Below are 23,799 nucleotides of genomic sequence, written 5' to 3' on the forward strand. Positions count from 1 at the left end.
TGCAGCATAGTTAGGTAAAGAATTGAATTAGAAGAAAATCATGATTAAAAAATCCACCTTAATTTATCTTAACCCCTGAGATGTCTTTGGAATAATCTGCCACTTAAACCCGGGGTCAGAAGGCAGCATTTGCATGCCCATTGAGTAAATACTAAACTGGCAAACAGATACATCGGTCTACTGCTTCTCTGAAAGCCTGCTTTATCCTCCTTCGCCCTCCTTTTGCTTTCTGAGTTTTATTTTATGTCTCAATGAGTGTTTGTTCTCTCCATCCCTTTCTTTTTCCCCTCACCCCTCTCTGTCTTTCCTGCCCTCTTTCTTTCATTCTGCCATGCTCCTCCCTTATTTATGTGGCACAGGAACAGCTGTCTCGTGCAGGGTGTAAGGTTGGCCAGGCAGGCTGGCTGCCGGCTCTGCGGGGCTCAAACACTGAGCTCATTGTATCTAACACACTCACACCCACACACACACACGCACACACACACACCCACACACACACACACATTCCTCCTTTACTTGCATGCTAGCTACACGGTTACATCCATTCACATCCATTTGAAAGAGAGGCAGGAAGGAGTAGGCAGCTGGGACTGTTTTCACTGAACTACATCATGTGAACGATGACCTTTAAATTAAAGAGAGTATGAAGAGCACATCCTCAGTTTCTTTTATATTTCAGTTTTCTTTATCAAAATGGAAATGATCAAAAATCAGAACATTCTAACAACAGAGACCGTCTTTAGACGGATGAATTTTTACATTTATTTGCATATTGGAGATGGTCTGAAAATAAATGTCTTGCTTCTAGACGTGTTGAACACTCATATCTATGAATCTGAGGTGCCATATTACCAGAATTTAGATGAAATTCTAGGAAGAAGTCAGTGCAGATACTGAAACCTATTTTCATACACAGAAACAAAAACTGATCTCTGAACACATGCCAGAATTTAACAAAGGCCTACTGTCAATCTAAAAAAAAAAACATTTCCTCTGTATTCAACGTCAGAAGAAGAGTAAACAATAGCTCTGCCCTCTGTGTGTAATTTCTTCTTTTTCTTGTTTAGGACATCTTAATGTCTGTGTGTGTAAGAGCCGCCATCAGTCCACAGGCCGGGACAGGGGGACATTGCTGTCCCTTCACCTCGTCTCTGCATCTGTCTGCACCAGACACTTCTGTCAAGCATGCGTCTTTATGATGCACTAAAGAGACTTATTAAACTGTATTTGACGACTTCAAAATCAAACAGTTTCAAGCTGATCTCTTGCGAGATCTCGTCTCACCCTTAACGTGCAGGTGTAATTGGTGGAGGAGGCTCTCAGGGCTTGACACTAACTTTTTTCCCAAGGAGCACATGTGCTCCAAAGTTGAAAAAGTTAGGAGCACATAAAGAAATTTAGGGGCACAATGAAAAGTGATGAAATAATGTGTTTTCTGTAATAAACGTGATGCAAATAGACATTTACAAGCAAAATAATTTAATGAATTCATATACAAAATGTACAGAAAGGTAAAATCATCAAGTTTTGAAAAAGTATTGCAATTTAATTTTGTCTTTAATGTTATTAATTTTTAGGCTATCTTACAGTAATCGTGGGTACAAGATTTCCCCGCCTGCTTTTATCCTCTGCAGTATTTACAGTACACGAAGTTACCCAAGCCAAGCCAAGGAAAGGTTTTTTGCCATTGAGGATTAAACTTGTATGTCCTAATGGTCACACCGGCGGTGGAGGACGCACTAAGATGGCCGCTGGGGGCTTCAGTTCATCGTCGTCCTTCTCAGCGTCAACTGCCACAACTTCAGTCAGAGTCGGTCTTCTGAAGAAGTGGCTAATAGGTTTCATTATTGCGTGTGTTGTTAACTAACGTGCCTTCTATCTGTCTTCGCTTGCCTTCTTTCTTTCATCGCTCAGCTTCTTTGAGGAACGTTTGCGGGGCTTCTGCTGACGAGCGGATCACGTGATGCTTTTCTACGGACCACATTGGTTCCCTCCTGCTCCCTCTTCCTCCTCTCCTCCGTGGATCTCTCCTTCTGCTGTTTCAACTGATTTTTTTATGCACACATGTGCCCCTAAATATTTTTTACAGTTCGCACACACCTGTTTTTAGGCACAATTTCGAGTGAAACGCTTGCACTGTCGATCCCTGGCTCTGCTCTGAAGATGCTCCCTGGGTTAGTAGAGCAGCATGCTTTGACTTTCCAGGGATTACATAGCCATTAACCCTGTATGGATAGATATGTATATGACCATGTGTATTAAAAACAGTGAAATAATTCAGGAACATTTAATCCATAGTAGCATGAATCTGAATATGAGGGAGCAACAAGCTTTGAGTTATAAAGGAGGAGGCTGGGGTGGAGGAGGTGAGGCTTTGCCAGCGGCAGCAGCAGTGTGGTGCATCAGCAGTAATGCAGTCAGGGATCAGTGAGAAGTACATCATATCTAAATGGACTGCTGAGATGCAAGTTGAGAGAGAGAGCTGTGATTGGCTGTGGGAGCTGAGAGGCAGTAATTGTTATCAGCTGATCACATCTGGGGGTATAACTTCTGTGAGTTAACGCCCAGCTTCATCAATATTAGAATGAGATAAGGAATAGCAATTGAAAAATATATCTATTTGCAATTTTTTTGGTCACATTTAGGGCTGAACGGTTTGGAAAAATAATCGGATTGCAGTTCTTTTTACCCAATATTGTGGTTTAATAAAATAATAAGTTCCTCATCTAATTTAGTTTCCAACAAAAACAAACAATAATTCATTCTGTACTATAACCAACACAATATTAGATTAAACTAGGGCTGAGCAATTTTGAAAAACAAAAATCTAGTTTTGATGATTTTGACTCATTCTGCAAATTGGATATGAACTGTTGTATTTAAGAGAATGATAATCATACATTTTTCTCAAATTTGATGAAAAAAACATGAAAAAATAAGAAAATTGCATTCTTTTGTACACTATTCCAAAAAATATGCCACTAGAATGGTTGCATGATATATAATGCATAATGTGTCTGCTTAAAGAAAAGTTTTTTAATGGTATTTTGACACTAATTTCAGGTAAAAGAAGTATTGCAACTTGTGTGATTTTTAAATTGCAGCAGGCCATTTTGCAGTTTAATCTAACTCACCATGAATTGCCCAGCCCTAGGTAAGAGCTAGCTTCACTGTTAGGAGTTAAGGGAGAAAATGAAAGGGACAAAGAGATGAGTGGAGAGATACTTTTCTCTTCAGCGACTCTGAAAAACTCTGTTTCTGCACTAGTGATGACATAACCAACAAATCATTAACCATAAATTTGTCTTTAACCTATTTTGGGATCTGTTTTTGTTGACAGAGTAAATTTGTTGCTCCACTGCTCAGCAGTAATCGATTCTTCCTCTACAGTTTACCATCACTCTCCCTCCATCCCAGATGACAAATATGTCTCATTTCAGGACTTTAGATGTTTGTTTACAAAGTCTTGACTGAAAGTCACCAAATGTCTTTTTTTCTCTGACGTCCTCTTTTCTCCAGACATCACAAGTAAACAAGATAAGTCATGTTGATTTCTATCTGTGATGTCTTTACAAGGCTTTGCTCGATCATCTCTTCGATTTGTAGCTCATTTCCTCTGCCTTGGCTGAAAGTCTTCATTTCTTTCTAATTTTCTCTCTCATTTGCAGCTTCCCCTCAAAGCATTTTTGTCTTCATATCTTCCACTTAAGTGGCTCTTTTCATTTTTCTGCTTTATGCTTCTGTCATCCTCTGCTTTTACTCTCGGGTCTCCTTGTCCTCATTAAGCCAAAATTGAAATCATTGCAATCTGTTTTTGTAACGCTCTCACATGAGACCGCATGAATGTACGTTGAGGAGTGGTTATGTAACTATTACTCATTTCTCTGAGTGCAGGTAAGTGGGAACAAAATGAAAAGGAAGAAGAGGAGGAGAACAGATGGATTCAGAATATGGGTCACATTTATATTTCTTTTCTCCTTTGTTCTTTATTTCTTCATTTCTTTGACGGCTCATTGGACCAACAGTACTCAAAATTCTGACCTGATGGTAACGACTGACATGTGCTTTGGATAGTGATACAAAGCTTTAATGACCTGAATTTAACAGCAGTAAAACACACCAACATTATATTCCATCAAGTATTTCTTCATTTGAATGAGTCAGCAAAATTCACATTTAACAAACTGAAGAAGCTGAGCTGATTGGCTAAACAAACACAAAAAACCGGTGAGTCGTAACAATTTATGAATCAATTCACCAGGATTTAGTTACCTATAAAGCCTTTAGGAACCCTTTAAACCCCTTTTAGTTAGGGAAGGTGTATGTTGCCATGGTAACGGGACTAAATACTGCTAGTGCTGTGCTCGTGGTGATTAACGTTGGTCTTTATTACAGTGAGGCATCATCTTTATTACAATAGAGTATATTGGTGATTAACACTGGTCTATTTTAATAGGCCACAACAGAGAGTACGGTCTTGACCTGCTACGAAATCTGCTAAAATCTGGTTTGTAAACTGGTCTGCTGCTGAGCAGGGATGGGTACCTTTCACATCTGAACTGGTACTGGAACTGATTCCCAGTACCTGTGGATCAGTAGCACAATGGTACCCATTTTCGGTACTTTTGTGTGTGAATATGCAATAATAAATGTTATTTCATTAAATAACCTTAAAACTTCTGAATTTTTAGATATTTATTTCTCAATTAGGGCTGCAGCAGTCAATTCTTTTTGTTCGAGTACTCTATCGATTCTTCTCCTGATTAATCAAGTGCTCTAATAAGAAATATTGCATTTTTTGATCAATTACTTTTGCTTCTTTTAAGAGAAGTAGTTCTAGACAAATGGGAAAAGAAGCTGGTCCCTTAAATGAACAACTTATACATTGAAGATTGGTAACTACTAATTCTCTAAAGAAAATAAATTTTACAAAGTGCAATGAAGTTCTGATGTAAATTTAAATTAATTACATTTAAAAGGACAGGAAGTTAAATAATGACATTAGATTATGTCATATTTGGGGTTTTAGGGATCCTCTCCCAGGAAATTTTTGGTGCCTACACTTTATTTCTTTCTTCTGTTGTTTTTTATTTTTATTTTCCAATTTGTCATTAAAGTAAAGGGACACTTACTCATTTTATACATCCTCTGCTTAAGATCAGATAAGATATACTTTAATGTCCCTGAGGGGAAATTTGCTTTGGGCAGTAGTGCAACGTACACAGCTCAGACATACACTGATGTACAGACATCAAGATTAGGAATAAAATACAGAGTCTGTAATACTATAGAAAGTGCCTGAGAGCATCCAACATCATATGAGTTCATATAATAAATACTGACAAATCCAACTTCCACACTGCAAGAAAAGCACTGAATATACTTTATGCATGAATGTAATATTCCACATTCTAGCAAGAATAAAGCTCCATCATTCACACAGAGGTCTGATGATGTCTGAAAGGTCAACCTTTAGATTACAGGAATATGGTCTGTTTTTCAAAGGGTGTTTTTTTTTTTGTTGTTGTTGTTTTTTTTTTGTTTTTTTTTTTGCACATTTTCGTTTGTGAGTTCATCCACCCAAAGATGTGACCTTTTTAGACCATCTACTGACACGAATCTTCAGGTGGTCTGGAATAACTAAACCAGAGAGCTGGGTTAGTTAAACAGCCTGTGTTGACTTTGCAGAGAGTGCATAGCTGGAGACTCCCACATAGATACATTTATGACAATGTGTATTTAAAACAATTAATTTAACTCAGGAGCATTTAATCCATAGTAGCATAAATCTGAATATGAGGGTACAACCAGCTTTAAGCTATGAAGGAGGCAGCAGGGGTGGAGGAGCTTTACCAGTAGCACCAGCATGTGCATCAACATTAAAGCAAGCAGGGATCAGTGAGAAGTATGTCATATTTAAATTGGCTGCTGTGTTGAGAGAGAGAGCTGTGATTGGCTGTAGGAGCTGGTAGGCAGTCATTAGTATCAGCTGATCATGGCTGAGCGTATGACTGCTGTGAATAAACGCCAAGCTTCATCAGTATTAGAATGAACTAGGGCAGAACGGTTCCAATTGCCATTATTTTAGCTCTTATTTTTATTTTTTTATGAAGAGGATCATCATTTTATGTCACTCCTTTTGATAAAATGATACTTGAATGTTTGCATAATGTGCATTAAATCTCTGCTGCTGCAAAAAACGAATGCATTAAACTGGTATATTGACACATTTTAAGTTAAAAAAAATATTGCAGCTTCTGCGATTTGTAAATTGCAGTGGGCAATATTGTGATTTAATCTTAAATTAGTGTTTGGCATTCATGGGCCAAGCCCAACACAGAGGCTGGGGAGCATGCTCAGAATAACTAGTCCTAGTTCCATAGTTAAAAACAAAAGTAAATCAGTCTCTAACAGCATAGTTTTGGTGTTTTTCTGACTGGGCTTGCATGTTTTCTGCATTTTAAAAGTCCAGTTTTCATTAGACTAACACAATAATGTGACTTTTTCTCTATGCATGCAAGCATACAGAGTTTATGAACAACACAGTGGATAAAAACAAACTGAATGCAAGCAACATTATGGAACAGTTTGATTTACTACACAGAAATCACAGCAGCTGTGCAAGGCTACAAAAAGTGCCCCCCCCCCCCAACCCCCCACAGCATGCGCACTTCAGGGAAATTTTCCTGAATATTTCCTCATGCATACTTACTGGCTCACCCCAACTTCATGCTGAAAATTTACTAGGCAGCTTGCAGGATTTTTTGTAAACTAGGGCGGACACTTTGCTGTTTGCTTTTGTACTTGCAGCCCTGAACATTTCTGAAGATTTCTGGTTTTTGAAGAGTTGTGGGTATGTTTGAAAGCCCTGTTTGCTGTTATGTGCTTGAAAAGACATGAAAAAGATCAGAATAAATGACATTTTAAGAGACAGGGCAGAAAAGAATTTAACAGTTTTCATGCATAAGTTTCAAGCTCCTCTTGTTAAATGATCATCTAATGTGATCTTTAATATGCCTCCGCACAAACCAACCTGATGCCATGCTATATATTTCTCTCTCCATAAATCTTCTTTCAGATACCATTCTGGTTTTCCTCTGAATAATCACCATAAGTGTGTGTGTGTGCTGACTTGACAGAGAGACAGTGAGAGCGGTGAAGCCAACAGAGGGGTGGCGGTGGATAATTTGTGCAGATTTGTCAGGGAGCATCCTGTTCTCTGTCACAAGTACACGGCGCTCTTCTGTCTCCTCTCCTGTCTGTTCATCTCCTGTTCTCTCGAGTCTTCTGTGACGCTCTTTTACTTTCCAGAAACCCTTCAAACCCTTTAGCTTCTGTCTACCTTCATCTAGCTGTCCATCCATCCATGCATCCATCCCTTCCTTGGCTGACGATGGTGTCGTGCAGAGAAGCAGTGAATAATTTATCAGGCTGGGTTGTTCTGCCCTGCCCTGCTCCCCACTTTTGGCTCGCTGCGGTGATGGAGAACATTTAGGGTGCACGCAAGCCACGCACACACGTTTACCAAGGACATGATCAATAACCTGCACAGCAGTGTTGAGTACACAAAGCATGTTGTTGGGTTTAACAGCAATGACTCCCTGAAACATGTGATTTAGACTGCTAGAGACACTTGAGAGGATGTGGGCACGCCTTGCACTATAAAGTACTTCCTGAACAGATAACGTGAAGACAAAATGTTTTTGTTGTTATCTGGTTTTATTGTCATCTTTTTTTCCCTGCATTTAGAGAAAAATTGACTTTAAAAACAACTTAAAATGATGAAAAAAATGGAAGAAAACTTAATCGGCTTCCTGCCTGTTTCAGGGTTGATTTTGAGATTCATTGATTTTTTTAAAGGTTTTAAAGGGAATGACACCTCCTAATCTGGTTGATCTCCTGCAGTTTTTTAGTCTAGTCAGAGCTCTTTGGTCGGCCAACCACTTCCTGGTAAAGATCGAGACTCAACAATAACAGTGACTGAGCTCTACTGCTCCTGAGCTGTGGATCAGATAACTTCTCCTCTTATGGATTGCTCGGTTGTTTGATACTTTCATGCCAATGCTGAAGACCAACTTTTTTGATACCCTCAGATCCAATCAGAGCTTAGCTTTCCCTGTTTGTTTAGATAGTTCAGCAATTATTTTATATTTTATATTTTAATAGAATTCTGTTTATGGCACTGATCATCAACTGGCGGCCCAGGGGCCATATCAGGCCCCCCAAAGCTTCCTGTCCGGCCCCCAGAAGCTCATTAGATTCAGAAAAGGAGGAAAAGAAGATCTTGTGGTTTTAAGAGTATTGCTTGGCTTTAAATGTCTGCAGCTGTTAAATCAATCCCATACATAATTAATATCACACTGACCACTGACACATGGTCCAGCTGAACCTTGGAGCCATATATGGGTGTGATGGTACATTTCCTGAAAAGTGCTCGCCTCCAAACCAGCTGTTTTCCCAGGATCATACTGGAGAGGGAAGTTGAGGAGTATGCCGACCGATTAATATATACCCATGTACATGCATACTTACTGGGGCACGACCGATATGGATTTTTGTGGGCTGATACTCATTTACGGAATAAAAAATTTGGGAATTTATCTGTATCTGACTGAAAGCTGTCTGATTTTGTTACGTTCTTACAGAATATACCTATGAAGATAAATCCAATATCACCATTGAGCTTCAAATATCAATAACTTTTGATCCATATCGCCCAGCCTTAGTCAACATGTTGATATGCCAACATGTTAGTCAACATTTGTGTTCTTCTTTGTCAGCAGTGGTTTTGGCCTTGGAACTCTCCCATGATGCCTTTGTTGCCCAGTGTCTTTCTGATGGTTGAGTCATGAACTCTGACCTTAACTGAGGCCAGTGAGGCCTGCAGGTCTTTGGATGTGGTTCTGGGTTCTTTTAGGACCTCCTGGATGAGTCATCATTTCACTCTTGGAGTCATTTTGGTTGGCTGACCACTCCTGGGAAGGTTCACCACTGTGCCCAGTTTTCTCCATTTGTGGGTAATGGCTCTGACCATGGTTCTCTTGAGTCCCAAAGCCTTAGAAATGTCTTTGTAACCTTTGCCAGACTGATAGATTCCTATCACCTTGTCTCTCAGTTGTTCTTGAATTTCTTTGGATGGTGGCATGATGCGTTTCTTTCTGAGATCTTGTAGCCTACTTCACTTTATCTGACAGCTTCTATTTAAGCGATTTCTGCATTCAACAAATCTGGAGGTAATCAGGCCTGGGTGTGGCCAGTGAAACTGAACTCAGCTTAGTTAGCTTGCTAGATGCAGACAAAATAAATGCAGCTTATTTCTGAGCTGGTAAACCCACAGTTTGGTCAGGTCTGCACTTTTGTGTAATTTTGGTTTTAGGATCGGTAAAAAGGCAACTCTCTCACATTCTGAATACAAAGCGTCTGACTGAAGCTCAGTGTCTACCAGCTCAGCTGCTGACATTTAAGATTGGACAGGCCTGTCATGTGTAGTTATGCTTATGAAGCCACAATTTAGGCATATCCTGACCCGACAATGCTGGCATCTTTAAATGAAAGAAGAAGCTGCGACTCCCATCTCTCATCTTTCCACTTCTGCCCACTTCACGGCCTTCTAGCTGACCCCTGAGCCACAAAGATTCTACTCAGCCAGTGCCAGAGTCTGAAACCTAAAACATCATAACTTACAATGCAGCGCTTGTCTTAAAATGCTCATAATTTTTACAAAGGGAAAAAGCTCACGAGTTAGAGTCAGGAGTGACTTCTTTCATCCAGTCTTTGATGCTTTGAAAATAATACTTAGATGTTCATGTGCCGTCTGACTGACTGCTGATTAAAGGCTGTATTTTCCTGCTCTGGATTAATGAACAATAGTCTGCTTCACCAAGCTTTTCTTTTTATTTCAATCAAGGCTTTTTTCAGCCAGTAGTTACAGCCTACCGGTAAAATGCTTTGGGAGGTCTTTGACTCAATAAAAGGGATTCATAAAGTTTTCCTGGCTCAGTCTGATGCATGTTCTGAGCCACACAAACGTGCTTTCAGTGGTTGGTGGTAGACTACACACAGATGCTGAGCGGAGTACAGAGCCATGTCGTTGTATTTCCCTGATAAATGAAAGGCTTGGTGATGTTTTGCCACATGGTATGGGTTGTGAACTGCAGGAGAATATTGAACATCTGTGTTTATTAGGGGTGTAATGGTAGGGAAAAGTTTCGGTTCAGTACGTACCTCGGTTTTGAAGTCACGTTTGGTATGTTTTCGGTACGGTAATTAAAGTGAATAAAAAACTTTTTTTTAAAGTGTATTAAATTGTATAAAAATAAAGAGGCTGAATAAATTTCATTTAAATTATTAATAATGCTGCAACCTCCTTCCAAAAGGTCTTCAGTTAAAAATAATATTAATTAATAAATGCATTTTTTGATTACTAGGTTATTTTATTGATATATTGACATATATATACGCATTCTTTAAACACTAACATTTCCCAGCCAACTTGAACGCATCATCATATAATCATAGAACATGACGAGATGGAGATGTTTTTAAGCTAAATGCAAAGCCAGAACCACTCTCCAGACCTGGCTGCTGCACTGTGTCACTCTGCCCAGTGGTTTACTCAAGAAATAGTTTGGAGTATTTGCTTCATGTGTCGTAATGTTACATAATTATACATTATTATTTCATAGCGTGGTGAATGTGCAGGTCACAACTTGTCCTTGAGAGCGTTTTGGAGTTGTTGGATTGTGTATTTGATGAGTTTGATGAGGGAAAGCCAAATTCCGTCTGCTAATATAGCGTTCACGGTGCAGCTGGCTTAACGGTCCCCCAGATCTAGAAACAGCTTGCACCAACAACTAAAGGAAACAAACCTATTACTAAGACTATAGGTATTATGGCAATGGGCGAATTTGCCAAAATGTTGAAGTATCCCTTTAAGTCCTCAACTATCATCCCTGTCCCAAAAAAGACTCCCATCAGCAGCCTAAACGATTTCCGGCCAACTGCTCTCACTCCAGTCATAGGCTACGTTCACACTGCAGTTAAAAGTGACCTGAATCTGACTTTTTTGCTCACATGTGACTCATATCTGATTTTTTCTGACAGTGTGAACAGCGCAAGTCACATTGAATCTGACCGTTTCAAATCAGATTCAGGCCACTTTCGTATGTGGTTCTACATCAGATACGTATCTGATCTTTTGGAAGTTGACTGCAGTGTGAGCAGGCAAATAAAAAAAAATCAGATCTGGGAAAAGATCAGAATTGAGCATTAAGGTCTGCAGTATGAATGCAGCCTTAATGAAGTGCTTCGAGAAACTGATCAGAAGCCACATCATCCAAGGACTTCCACCCACGTTTGACCCTCAACAGTTCGCATATAGGGGAAACAGATCAACAGAGGACGCCATAGCCACAGCCCTCCACAACACCCTGACCCACATAGAACAAAAAAACTGTTATGCCAGGCTTCCTTTCATTGACTTCAGCTCGGCATTTAACACAATCATCCCTAGCAGACTGGTATCGAAACTAAACAACCTCAGCCTCCTACACTCCACCTGCCTCTTGATTAAGGACTTCCTCAGCGACCGACCACAGAGAGTCAGAGTAGGACCCCGCTTTTCCACAGCACTGACCCTCAACACCGGCTCCCCACAAGGATGTGTACTGAGCCCCCTGCTTTGCACTCTCTACACACATGACTGTACGCCCACCCACCCGGGCAACTCCAGTGTGAAGTTCGCAGACAACACGACAGTGGTCGGGCTCATCTCAGAGGGAGATGATTCTGCGTACAGGGATGAGGTCAAAAAACTGTCATCATGGTGCAGCATCAACCCTGTCCTCAACACAACTAAGACTAAAGAAATGATACTGGACTTCAGGAGAAGCAGATCAGACCCTCAGCCCATACACATTAACGGGGACTGTGTGGAGAGGGTCTCGGACTTTAAATTCCTGGGCCTGCACCTGAATGATGACCTAACCTGGAAAACCAACACCACAGCGCTGATCAAAAAGGCACAGCAGCAACTCCACTTCCTGAAGAGCAACGCCCCGGCCAAGGAGCTGCTGGGGTCTTTTTACAGATGCTCCATTGAAAGTGTACTGGCATACTGCATCCCAGTGTGGTTCTCCAGCTGCACTGCTCAGGACACGACAGCTCTCCAGAGGGTCATCAACACAACACAGAAAACCACAGGCTGTGCTCTCCTCTCCTTAGAGGAGCTGTTCAGGTCCCGCTGCCACAGGAAGGTCCTGGGGCATCCTGAAGGACTCATCCCACCCAGCACATCACCTGTTCCAACTGCTACCCTCAGGAAGACGGTTCAGGACAATAAGAACCAAAACTAACAGACTGAAAAACAGCACCTATCCCAGAGCAGTTTCAATATTTAATGAGAAACTGCTCAAGCCCTGAATGGAACTGCAAAAACAATTTCATTGTACGTTCTACAATGACAGTAAAATGAATGAATGGATGAATCTGTTCGATACTCCTAATAAATAGTATCTGTTTAGCACCAGTATTTGAAAAAACCCAAGGGTTTACTAGATGGGAAGTTATACACTTATGAACATAGATATAAAATGTAAAAGTGGTACAGAGTATTGTGTTTTTCTGTATCTAGAGCACATGTTGATAGAAAAACTGACAAAGCTTGAACAATGAATCTCTTTTTAGAGGTTTGTTTTTAGGATAATCAGTCTCTTATGAGAATGAAGACGAGGGTTTTCTAATGTAAAAACCAGTCTTTGGAAGTCTCCACTCTGAGTGTGTGTGAGAATGAAAGTCATGACGGAGTGGTGTATGACACCCAGCTGTCAGATTCCATGAGGGTGCCCCCTCGCTGGGTGATGTAAAATGAACAGAGGAGACGTGTTTCATAATTTTCAGGAATGTTCCATGTTAGAACGACAGGCTGTCTCCTCTCTCTCCTCAGCCTGCTTCAACATTCTGACAGTCAAATGCATAAATACTCGCATCTTTTCTGTTTTTGCTTTCTAGGACAACATGTTTCCATTTTATAAACAGCATGTTCTTGGACTGCAGAGTTGTACAACTTTCATCTGTTTCTATTTTCAGCTCTTTATATGCTGCTGCTACCTGTACCTGTTACTAATGTGTGAGACTTTTTTTATGATTAACTTCGATCTGTTTTTGTGTTTGTTTTTCACCCTCATAGGTGTACCAGGGGCTTGATATCATAACCAATAAGGTGACAGCAGAGGAGCGCGCCCAGTGCAGACATCACATGATCGGCTTTGTGGACCCGTTGGTAAGCAGCTACATGGTTGGGGACTTCAGAAACAAAGCCTTGGCTCTGATATCCTTTCCTGGAAACGTGTTTGGCAGGGGACGGATTGTTTTGTAACACCTCTTTCCACATGTTGCTATCACTGCTTTCACATCTTCCCCTTGGGTAATTAAGTGGTAACTGCAGGGGAAGAATTCAGTTGGTTTGACTTTTACTAATTGGTCTGGAGTTGTGTGCATGTGTGTAGAAGATCGACTGCACTCCGGTTCTGTCTGTGTCTTCTGCTGCAGATGCTACACTGAAATTGAGGAGCGAGATCACTGGAGACGATATTTATAGAGGAGTCAGTGTCTGTAATGCGTCTCCACAGTCACACGCAAACACTCCGGGTAGTCACACCCTCCCGCAGACGCCGGCCGTCACACAGATGTGCAGAGAGGAGGCGATAACTAGAGGGGGTATTAATAGCATGGACACACATTTTCCCCTCACCGCACACACATTTACTAGTGCGGTGAGGGGATGCGGTATCTCCAAGAATAGGCTCAGTGCAGTGCGAGCCTTCTGGTGGGAAGGAGAGAGAGAAATGGAAAGAGATGAATACAGATTAGATGGGACAGACAGTGTGGAGGAATTATAAACTGAAACGGGAGAGAGAGAGAGAGAGAGACGATGGAAGGAAGAGGAGGGGAGCTTGTCGGTTGCAGTAGAAGTTTAAAGACGCACCCCCCTAATGGCACATTATCAGCCCTCACTTTTTCATTCAAAATGCCACTCACATAAAACAGCCCCCCTAAACCCCTCCTCTGTCTTTCCTTTATTGCTCTCAATCATCCGGCCCTCCTTCTGTTTGCCCTCCCATGATTCTCGTCACCGCTCAGCAGCGATCACACTGGCTCTCTTTTCTCATCCCCTTTAAACACAGACATGCATCTCTCTCATGTGTATGTGTGTCGGGGAGGAGAGTGCGGCGGGCTGATGGGCTTTCATCCTGTTTGAGTAGTTATTCGATTATCACTGAGCAAAGACGGCGGGCGTGAGAGGAGGAGAGAGAAAAGAAAGGTGCAAGATGAGAAAAGATGCGACAGAAAAAAAAAGAGGAGGAAGGTGTGGCATTGCTGATGTCTTTTTAAAATTCCAGTATTGATGTTTTTGGTTGATTTTGGAGGTGAACCAAACTGAGAGGCTGATATTGAGTTTTTGATGAATGGCCAGTATTGACTGTTTGCTGCAGCTGATGATTAATTCATTATAAATGATCAGTTTTCTCCTTTACTCAAACAGTCAATAAGATTTCGGAGACTTTTTCGAAAACATACTGCAAAATCTCATGCTTGTTATTATTTCCTTACTGGATGCTTTACCTACTAATACTTAAAAGTCCTCATACACTAATTCAACAATATTTTTTAACCCTTAAATGGGGGGGGGGGGTCACTAAGAGGGGTCGCCAGATGCCTTAAAAAAACCTACGAATATTTTTGAAATGATTTCAAACTGTATATTTTGCACATTTTTATAGAAATATACACATAAAATTAGATAAATGTAAATAAAAACATGCTAATGTTTATTGATGATATCAGTGATAACTGTTACTATTACTGGGTTCTAATGTTGCAGTATTTATGTCACTTTTCAACAATTTTCCTGCCAGTTTGACCACTGTTATTTTCCACTTTCCATCAGTTTTGTGCAATTTGTGCCAGATTTGTGCTTCTTCATACCAGTTTTTTGCCCCTTTACAGGATTTTTTTTTTACACATTTGTACCACTTTAACCCCATTTTGTTCACATTTTTATCCCATTTATTACAATTTCTGCCCATTTCTTCCAATTTAAGTGGCAATATTGCCACTTTTAACCCCTTTTACCACTTTCCATTCTTGAAAATATAGTTAGTATTCCAAAGCAAGCTCAGGTCTCAGGAGCTTAAAACGATTTAGCCAGCTTATTGAATTTTCTTATTTCTAATAAATATATAACTCCATATTTAAAAAGCTGAAATACTCAGCTCTTCTTCCGTGAGATATTTTTTCACTTGGCCCTTTTTACATCATTTTTTTTTTAGATTCTGAAACAAATTAAATTGAAATGTAGGTAGAATGTATGTGTGTAGTACAACAACATAAGGAAAATAATCTTGAAACTGCATTGTTGACTTAAATGAGTCAAAATTGTTTTCTAGTTTAATATGTGACTGTGTGCTTCCTTTTCTCTGATGAATCGGACGTTGATGGAGCTTTTATAATGACATTTGCAGATGAATAGCATGAATGAAAACATTTGAATGCTTTGATATAAAAGCGGTAAAAATCAACTATAGGTGAGTTATCCTTAAGTCCATTTGGTTCAAATGTCCCTCCATCAGTTTCTTCTTTAACACACTCCGACATAGAGGACATGAGGAGCAGCAACAAACTGCCTATTGTTGTTGGAGGGACGAACTATTACATCGAGTCTCTGCTGTGGAAGGTCCTGCTGGATACCGGGGTGAGTGCAGTAAATGTTCATCTTTAATACTCCTCAGTAATCTCCTGTGCCTCTGAAATGATTCATCTCTGTTCATACTTCATCATATTCTTTACTTCATGTCATTTTATGAATAAAAACAAGCTTTAGAAAAGGATACAGTGTATCCTGATTGACAATTCCATAGATGTACAGAAAGAAAATAAAAAATATTTATATAACAAACATAAATAAAGATTGCCTAGAGTGTATTCTGGTTTTTCCTTTCTGCATCTTTTGCATGTTTTTTGTCACCCAGAGTCGTGTTCTATGTATAAAAGACTATAGAGGAAGCATTTGTCCTCACTAAAATACTGATGATGTGTGTTTTACAGCAGGAGAATGAGGAGCCAGGGAATGGAGGAGATGGTGCTGCAGAGAGGAAGTTGGAGCTAGAAAAACTGGGAGGAGCTGAGTTACATAAACGGCTGACGGAGGTGGACCCAAAGATGGCCGCCATGTTGCACCCCAATGACAAACGCAAGATAGCCAGGTGAGAACCGTGGGTGTGAGTATACAACGTCTAGTAAACATGTTTTAGTGTTAGAAATCTTATTTTCTGGAGAACTGTGATTGTGGTCAAAGTTTACTTTAAGGGTCATGTGTGAATCTCAGACTAAACTTGCAACTTAAGAGACAAATGTCTGTCTCTAATGTGATCTCAGTTTTAACCTTAATGCCACTGGACAACCCTTCATAGACTTTATGGTGTCAGAAGTAGAGTGCATGATTTGAGGGATCCACATGAACTTTAGATGGTGTTAAACTGAGCAACTGCACACTCTTTCATTTCATCACACATTGCCTTGAAACAAGAAGCACCTCTAAATAATGAGAAGCCTCTGCATGTATAAATCTGTTTTTTCACATATAACAGAAGCAGAAAACATCATGGAATAACCATTCTAATACTTTGTATTTGACAGAAAACCACAAGCATCTCTTCAAACTTATTGAAATTAACCATAAAGTCGTAGGCTGCCATGGCAAGTTTCACCACAACTCAACATTTTCTTATCACGTCTGTGCCTGCTTTGTTAAAATGTGGTCTTTTATAAATCCATATCTAATTGAAAACTGATTAAATTTAGCCTACCTTTACTTACATTAAACAGGGACTGGACAATTACGCCCTCCACATCACCGTGTTTACTATGAACTCTAGATAAGCCCTCAATAACATCTAAAGATACGTGTTCTCATGGAAAATGCTTAATTTTCTATTAAAAAGCCTAGAGCCCTCATGCACTTGATGATTTTAGAACACTAAAAACCCACTAACGTACTTACCTTTGGGCACTTATCTAAGTTTATTTTTTCTGTTTGTTGTTAATGTCCATTACTTCAGCCTTTCAGTAGCGATGTTATCATTGCATTAAAATGCTGTACAGCCCTGTTGTTTTTAATGCAGTGATACTGGATTTGTTATTTTTCTTCAAGCATCCCATCAGCCTAGGCAGTGTTGAATTTAATTATGTACCAGGGAAGGCCACAATCAGCTTTGCTTTTTTTCATGGCTTAAAAAAAAAAACAAAAAAAACTTGCTTCAACCAAAGTAAAAGCAGACATACTGGCTTTGTGATTTAGTCCACACAACACTGCATTTCATATTTGATTGTAGACCTTAATATTTGTTCCTTATAACAGCCCCCTTGTCTTTTTAAGAACAGGCATGGTATAACAGCACTTTAATATGATATGCTCTATAGCAGTGGTTCTCAACCTTCTGCGACCCCCAAAATAAAGGTGCCAGAGACCCCCACTGTACCTGAGGGTGGTTGAACACAGCCATGAACATCAAGTATAGTCATCTGCAGACAAGGCGGCCCATAAGGGGGGATAAATAGGAGAGCTTACTGGGGGACCGTAGAGGTCAGCAAAATCATGGTCAGTTGTTAAAGGGATACTTCAACATTTTGGCATATTTGCCAAAATGTCTTGTAATGTTACATAATTATTTCATAGCGTGGTGAATGTGCAGGTCACAACTTGTCCACGAGAGCGTTTTGGAGTTGTTGGATTGTGTATTTGATGAGTTTGATGAGGGAAAGCCAAATTCCGTCTGCTAACATGGCGTTCACGGTGCAGCTGGCTTAACGGTCCCCCAGATCTAGAAACAGCTTGCACCGACAACTAAAGGAAACAAACCTATTACTAAGACTAGGGATTATGGCAATGGGCAAATTTGCCAAAATGTTGAAGTATCCCTTTAAGCTGTGATATCCATGTTTTATATTAAACCTAAACAATGACCACTCTTATCAAGAAAACAAAGATTTTTTTGCATTCTTTTGTGTCTTAGTAAACAGCTTTCTTAGAAATGTAAACCCTCTTTCTTAAAAATGGAACAAAATGGCTTAAAAATAATTCAAACGGGTGGAAAAGGTGGCGAGATTGGATTTTGAAAGTAGGAGAAATGGGTTAGTAGTTGCAAAACTTAGATGAAAGTAGCAAGAAAATGCCATCAGTGGGTTTAAGTGGCAAAAATGGGCAAAAAGGTGGAAAAAGGGGTTGAAAAAGTGGTTTCATTTGGCAAAACCAGTTGGAATATATGGTGCAACGGCATGAAAAATTGGTTTAAATTGGCAAAAAATGATTAAATGAGCAAGTAAAATAGGCAGAAATTGACAGAAATTGGTTAAACTGGCAAAAATGGGCATAACAACTGGTAAGATGTGGGCAAAATGTGCAAAAAATGGCACAAAAGTAGTAAAAACAGGTTAGTAGAGGCAATATTGGGTTAATAGAGGCAAAAATGGGCAGAGAGTGGCAAGAATCTGTTTAGAAGTGGCAAAGGCAGGCAGAAAAAAATGTTGGAAAGGGTTTAAAATTAGTAAAAAATGGGTTTCAAGTTGTAAAAATTGCTAAATTGGTTGGAAAAAGAGATGAAAACCCATATCTAAACAAAATCTCCTATTTAAACATGTGAAATTAGCGTAAAGCGTTGGTTTAGGCAGGCCGCAGAGTCCAGTTCTGCTAGCCCTTGTCAGCAGATTTGCTTTTAATCATGCTATTGGCTAATCAGACTCAAGCTATCACATTTAAACTGATCTAACCTGGCCATGCTTTGCTGCTCCCTCTGCAAGCCACTTTCTACAACCCTCCTCCACCCCAGGTCCTCCTTCCCAGAACAGCCACATATGAATAACAGCAAGTCTACAACTGCTAATGAGGTCAAACTATTTATGACCACAAATCATGTTGTACAAATTGCTAAGGCACGCCAAGACTTAGCGTTTGCCTTGCCTCACCGTTGGGGAACCCCTGCTCTATTGCGTTAATGAATGGTGTTGTATTCTCAGAGTTTTTACATGAATGTTTCACTGCATTAGGAGTTTCCTCAGGTTTTATCTGACCTGAAGGGCCCTTGCTCTGTCTCAGGCTGACAGTCATGATGCACAGTCTCCACCCCATACATGCAGACCAGAGAGTTTTTACCCACACACGTACAAACTTACAGGCTCGAGGCTGGATGAGTAGCAGTCTGCACGCTCAGGTCTTCTGTGTTAGCAGGTGAGGTTACCCTACTCTTCTGGATGACAGCAGATGACAGGAATCATCTTTTTTTTTTTTAACCTCGGAGAGCCGTGGGGTGCCAAATTGAAGGTGGTTTGATTTTAATCTCACCATTGAGTGTGTTGGTGTAGCCCTGACTAAAGGCTAACTGTGGGATGTGTAGGAAAAGACTGATAAAAACAGCAGTTTCATACATGGATATATCACATTTTCTATGTATCTTCACTTTACATGTGAATTCCTTGTCTTTTATTTGTTGTTGCTACCATGGTTGTCAGTTATACTTCACAAAATTTATTCCAAAGAAGGGATGGAGACTTTAATTTACACAAGATTTAACAGATGAGTGTATGGTTGATTCATCTCATGTACAGTGCCTATAAAAAGACTTCCCCCCCCTAGGATGTTTAACTCTTTCATTGACATAATGCAAATTAAACAAAAGCATGTAGAATAAGTGAATGAAAAAATATTTACCCCTTCAAGTCAGTATTTATAGAATCACCTTTGACTGCTATCACAGCTCTGAGTCTGTGTGGATAGGCCTCAGTCAGGCTTAAATATCTGGAATTTTACTCCATTCTTTGCAAAACTGCTCAAGTTCTGTCAGGTTGCATGGGGATCAGTGTGAACAGCCCTTTCCAGGTCCAGCTGCACGTTCTCTATTGGATTGAGGTGTGGGCTTGGACTCGGCCCCTCCAGAACATTCTCCTTGTTGTCTTCAAATCATCCCTGTGTAGCTTTCTCTGTATGCTTCAGGTCATTGTCTGGTTGGAAAAGAAATCTTCTCCCAAGCCGTAGTTCTCTTTCAGACTGTTTAAGATTGTCTTCCAGGATTTTCCTATATCATGCTGGTTTTATTTTACCCTCTACCTCTACAAGCCTTCTAAGAAGCATCCCCACAGCATGATGCTGGCACCACCATGCTCCACAGTGGGGATGGTGTGTTTGGTGTCTTGTCTGATGTCTGGTATGGTCTCATCAGACCAAAGAACTTTCTTCCTCTTGACCATGGAGTCTCCCACAGTCCTTTTGGTGAACTCTAGTCCAGACTGAATCTGAGTTTTCTTCATCAGTGTCTTTCTCTTTGCCACTCTCCCATAAAGCTCTGACTGGTGAAGAACCCGGCCAACAGCTGTTGTCTGCAGAGTCTCTCCCATCTCAGCTGCTGAAGCTTGGAGCTCCTTCAGAGTAGTCATAGGTGTCTTGGTGTCCTCTCTCACTAGTCTCCTTCTTGCATGCTCACTCAGTTTGTGAGGACGGTCTGATCTAGGCAGATTTACACATGTGACTTATTCCTTCCATTTCTAAATGATGGATTTATCTGAACACTGGGATTTTAAGAGCCTTGGAACTATTTTGGCTGATACTTTTTTGAATAACCTTTTCTCTGAGTTGCTTAGTGTTCTTTTGTTTCCATGGTGTAATGGTTGCCAGAAGTACTGATTGTGACTGGACCGTTTAGACACAGGTGTCTTTATACTAAAATCACTTGGACACATTCACTAAACTCAGGTGATTCTTGTTATTTACAGGAGCCTTCAAATCCATGAGGAGACAGGGGTCCCGCACAGTCGCTGGCTGGAGGAGCAGAGGGGGCAGGAGGGGGGTGATGGGCTGGGGGGGCCCCTGAGATTCTCAGATCCCTGCATCTTCTGGCTGCACTCTGAAATGGACGGTAAGGAGGGATGATTGAATGTTTTTTTCATTGCTATTTCATTAAAACAACAAAAATTGTAGTGTTTACACAGGCTCTTCACTGCAGCATGAAATATCTGTTTATCTTTTTCTGCTGCTGCACCTGTTTGATTTCTTTCTTTCTGCTCCTTTGCAGTTCTCGACAAGCGACTGGATGCTCGAGTGGATGACATGTTGTCTGCAGGGCTGATAGATGAGCTTAGAGACTTCCATGTTCGCTACAATCAGCAGAAAGTCCAGGACAACAGGTAGGTGAGAACTTTATAAGATTTTATCCATGTACCATCAACTTGTAGACTTTCTAGTTGCCTTCATTACCCTCAATGCAGTGTGACTGCTGACAGTCTGGTAAATGTTTGGGCTGATTTTCAAACTTGTCTAAATCCTCAAGAATAAAAAAATGAATGGCCTTGTGTGACATCACTTGAGGTGGTGAAGTAGTCTTCCTGCATGGCTTCATCCCTGGAGCCACATAAGACATAATACGGTTTTATTGAAGCTTTTCTCCTTCAACCTGTTTACAGACTTCATGTGTAAAATTAGCACATTCTTTTTAAACACCCATGGTCCAATGTTGAATTATCCTCGCTACACACAGCCAAGAAATGCTGCCTACACAAGGCATGTGTTGCCAGAAATTCATTTTTCTACCTTTTCTTAAACCAAAATATCAACTGTAAACACCTAAAACATACTGAGTGGGATGAGAAGCCTGTTATTTGTGCTAAAAGCGTATGTAGTACTTGGCTTCAGCCCTGTCGTCATTGCTTTTGAACGTTACAAGCACGTCTTGGGGTTCAGTGTCTGCAACAAGTGAAAGATCACATTCTCATCCTCCTATCTAAATTAACGATCCAGACATTCAGTCTGGTACAGACTTAGCTCCCTTCTTCTGTCTAACTGGAGCAATGAAAGTAAACTGAACTCGGTCAAACAGCTATCCAGTTATTTATTCCTCCCTCGCCGTCTGACAGATCACTCTGTTCTGTACTCTGTCGTTTCCCAAAGGCCTGGAGACCAATTTAGATACAGCCTGCACTGCTGCGACTTCAGCTCAGATGGGACTGATATGTCTTTAGGATGACCAGTGATTATTAATAATTGCAGAGATAAGCCCTCCTCATAGGACATAAGCACTACCAGGGGAGGCTGGGGATTGGTGCTTATTACCTCAGGGCCTCAGACACACTGAATTGATGTCCTTTGGCCTGAGAACAAGTATTACAGTGTGATGTTGTCTGTAAAAGATGCTGTTTGACAATAGGGTTAACATGAGCAGGACTGATGTGCTGTCTAGCTCACAGTTTCCACTTTTTCTGACACTTCTTTGGCAATTACCACATTAGTGTTTTTTTTCTGCTTAATCAATACAAAAGTCTAAGAAATGTAAATTTAAATCCAAACTAGATGACTTTAGACAAGCTAAGAAAAACCCTAAACGGTGCCTGAAAGCCTAGTAGCTGTGTCATTTACCCTATTCCGTGTCTTGGCCAGGAGCTGTGGATCGAACACACAACCTACCAAAAGGCCAAAAGGCGACTGGCTCTACCTACTGAGCAAAAAGTCGCCCCAAAGACTCCCCAGGCCAGCAGCTAAGGATGTTTTCTAAGCGTCTTTTCCCTCATCCGGCTAAACACTCATTTGAATTTTGTTTATCGACTAGTCTAAAAAGGAAAAAAATCCTTAGAAAACAGTCAAATTCCTAAGGCCGGCCGTACACTACAGGATTTTAAGCCCAATTTTATGCAAGATTTGCCTCCCCCAGTGGTGGTGGGGGCATTTCCTGAGTGGAGCCTCTTCACAAGCGATAATTTGTCTGAATAATCCTCAAGTGTGTGGTGTCAACTAAAGAATTTAACGTGGTCGTAGCCTCCAAGTCCTGAATCGTAAATATCAAACATGTTAGATATTTATGATTCCAGGTCATAGTGCGTCTGAAGAAGTACCCACAACAACCAATGAGAGCGAGCAGACGATGTACCGTCAACAGATGAATTATATGTACTTTCACCACTAACAACCATAAACGCTAACCTTGCAAAGCAGATGGATACGCCCTTTTCTGTGTTTCTCACTGGTGAATCCATCTTACAAAGCTCCCGTCTGAACTGTTTGGGCCTGGTTAGAAAGTGACAGGACCATTTAGCAACGAGGGGCAGTACTTTCAGGCACGGCGGAGTCGTGACGTAAGCAGCAACAAGAGGCCGTTGCAGTTATGGCGGAAGAGGTTAGCGTAGATGCTGCTAAAGTGTGTTTCACACATCCATCTGGGAAGGCTTGAATAGGAAACGTTTGAGAAAAGGCAGAGGCTTTGAAAAAAACTCGGAATGTGATTGGATGAACGTTCTGTCTATCACATCTCTACGGGCCAATCAGAGCAACAAAACATGTGATGTAGCAGTTACCGAGCTGTGCATGTGCCGCTACTAAGGTATAACATGAAACATGGCGACTGTAGACATGTAAGTACTCGACTTTTGTAGTTTTTGTAAAGAAAACAAGTCACTGCTTTTCTTTGTTCTTCTTTTAACAAAGAAATGTTGTCAAGTTCTGATAAAACTGGCGCTTTAGCAGCATCCACGCTAATCTCTTTCTCCATAACTGCACCAGCTCTTGCTGCTGCTTGTCAACGTCACCACTCTGCTGCGCCTGAAAGTACTGCCCCTCGTCTCTGATTGGTCCTGTCACTTTCTAACCCAAACATTTCAGACAGGAGCTTAACAAGTTGGATTTGCCCGTGAAAAACAAGGAAACGGGCGTATCCATCTGCTTTGCAAGGTAAGCTAAAGTGCCAGTTTGTTCAGAACTTGACGACA

General features: G+C 40.7%; 1 protein-coding gene across 1 annotated transcript in view; it reads left to right on the forward strand.

Moving 5' to 3' along the window:
* The window catches only part of trit1 (tRNA isopentenyltransferase 1), a 78,024-nt gene that overhangs the window by 20,492 nt on the left and 33,733 nt on the right, over positions 1-23,799 (forward strand). Inside the window, exons 2-6 of the mRNA XM_041810039.1 lie at positions 13,187-13,327; positions 15,653-15,751; positions 16,105-16,262; positions 20,821-20,963; positions 21,120-21,231. Of these exons, the coding sequence (XP_041665973.1) occupies positions 13,187-13,327; positions 15,653-15,751; positions 16,105-16,262; positions 20,821-20,963; positions 21,120-21,231 (653 nt within the window). The remainder of the gene's footprint in view (positions 1-13,186; positions 13,328-15,652; positions 15,752-16,104; positions 16,263-20,820; positions 20,964-21,119; positions 21,232-23,799) is intronic.

The sequence above is a fragment of the Cheilinus undulatus genome, linkage group 16, assembly GCF_018320785.1.
Source record: "Cheilinus undulatus linkage group 16, ASM1832078v1, whole genome shotgun sequence".
Taxonomy (NCBI): domain Eukaryota; kingdom Metazoa; phylum Chordata; class Actinopteri; order Labriformes; family Labridae; genus Cheilinus; species Cheilinus undulatus.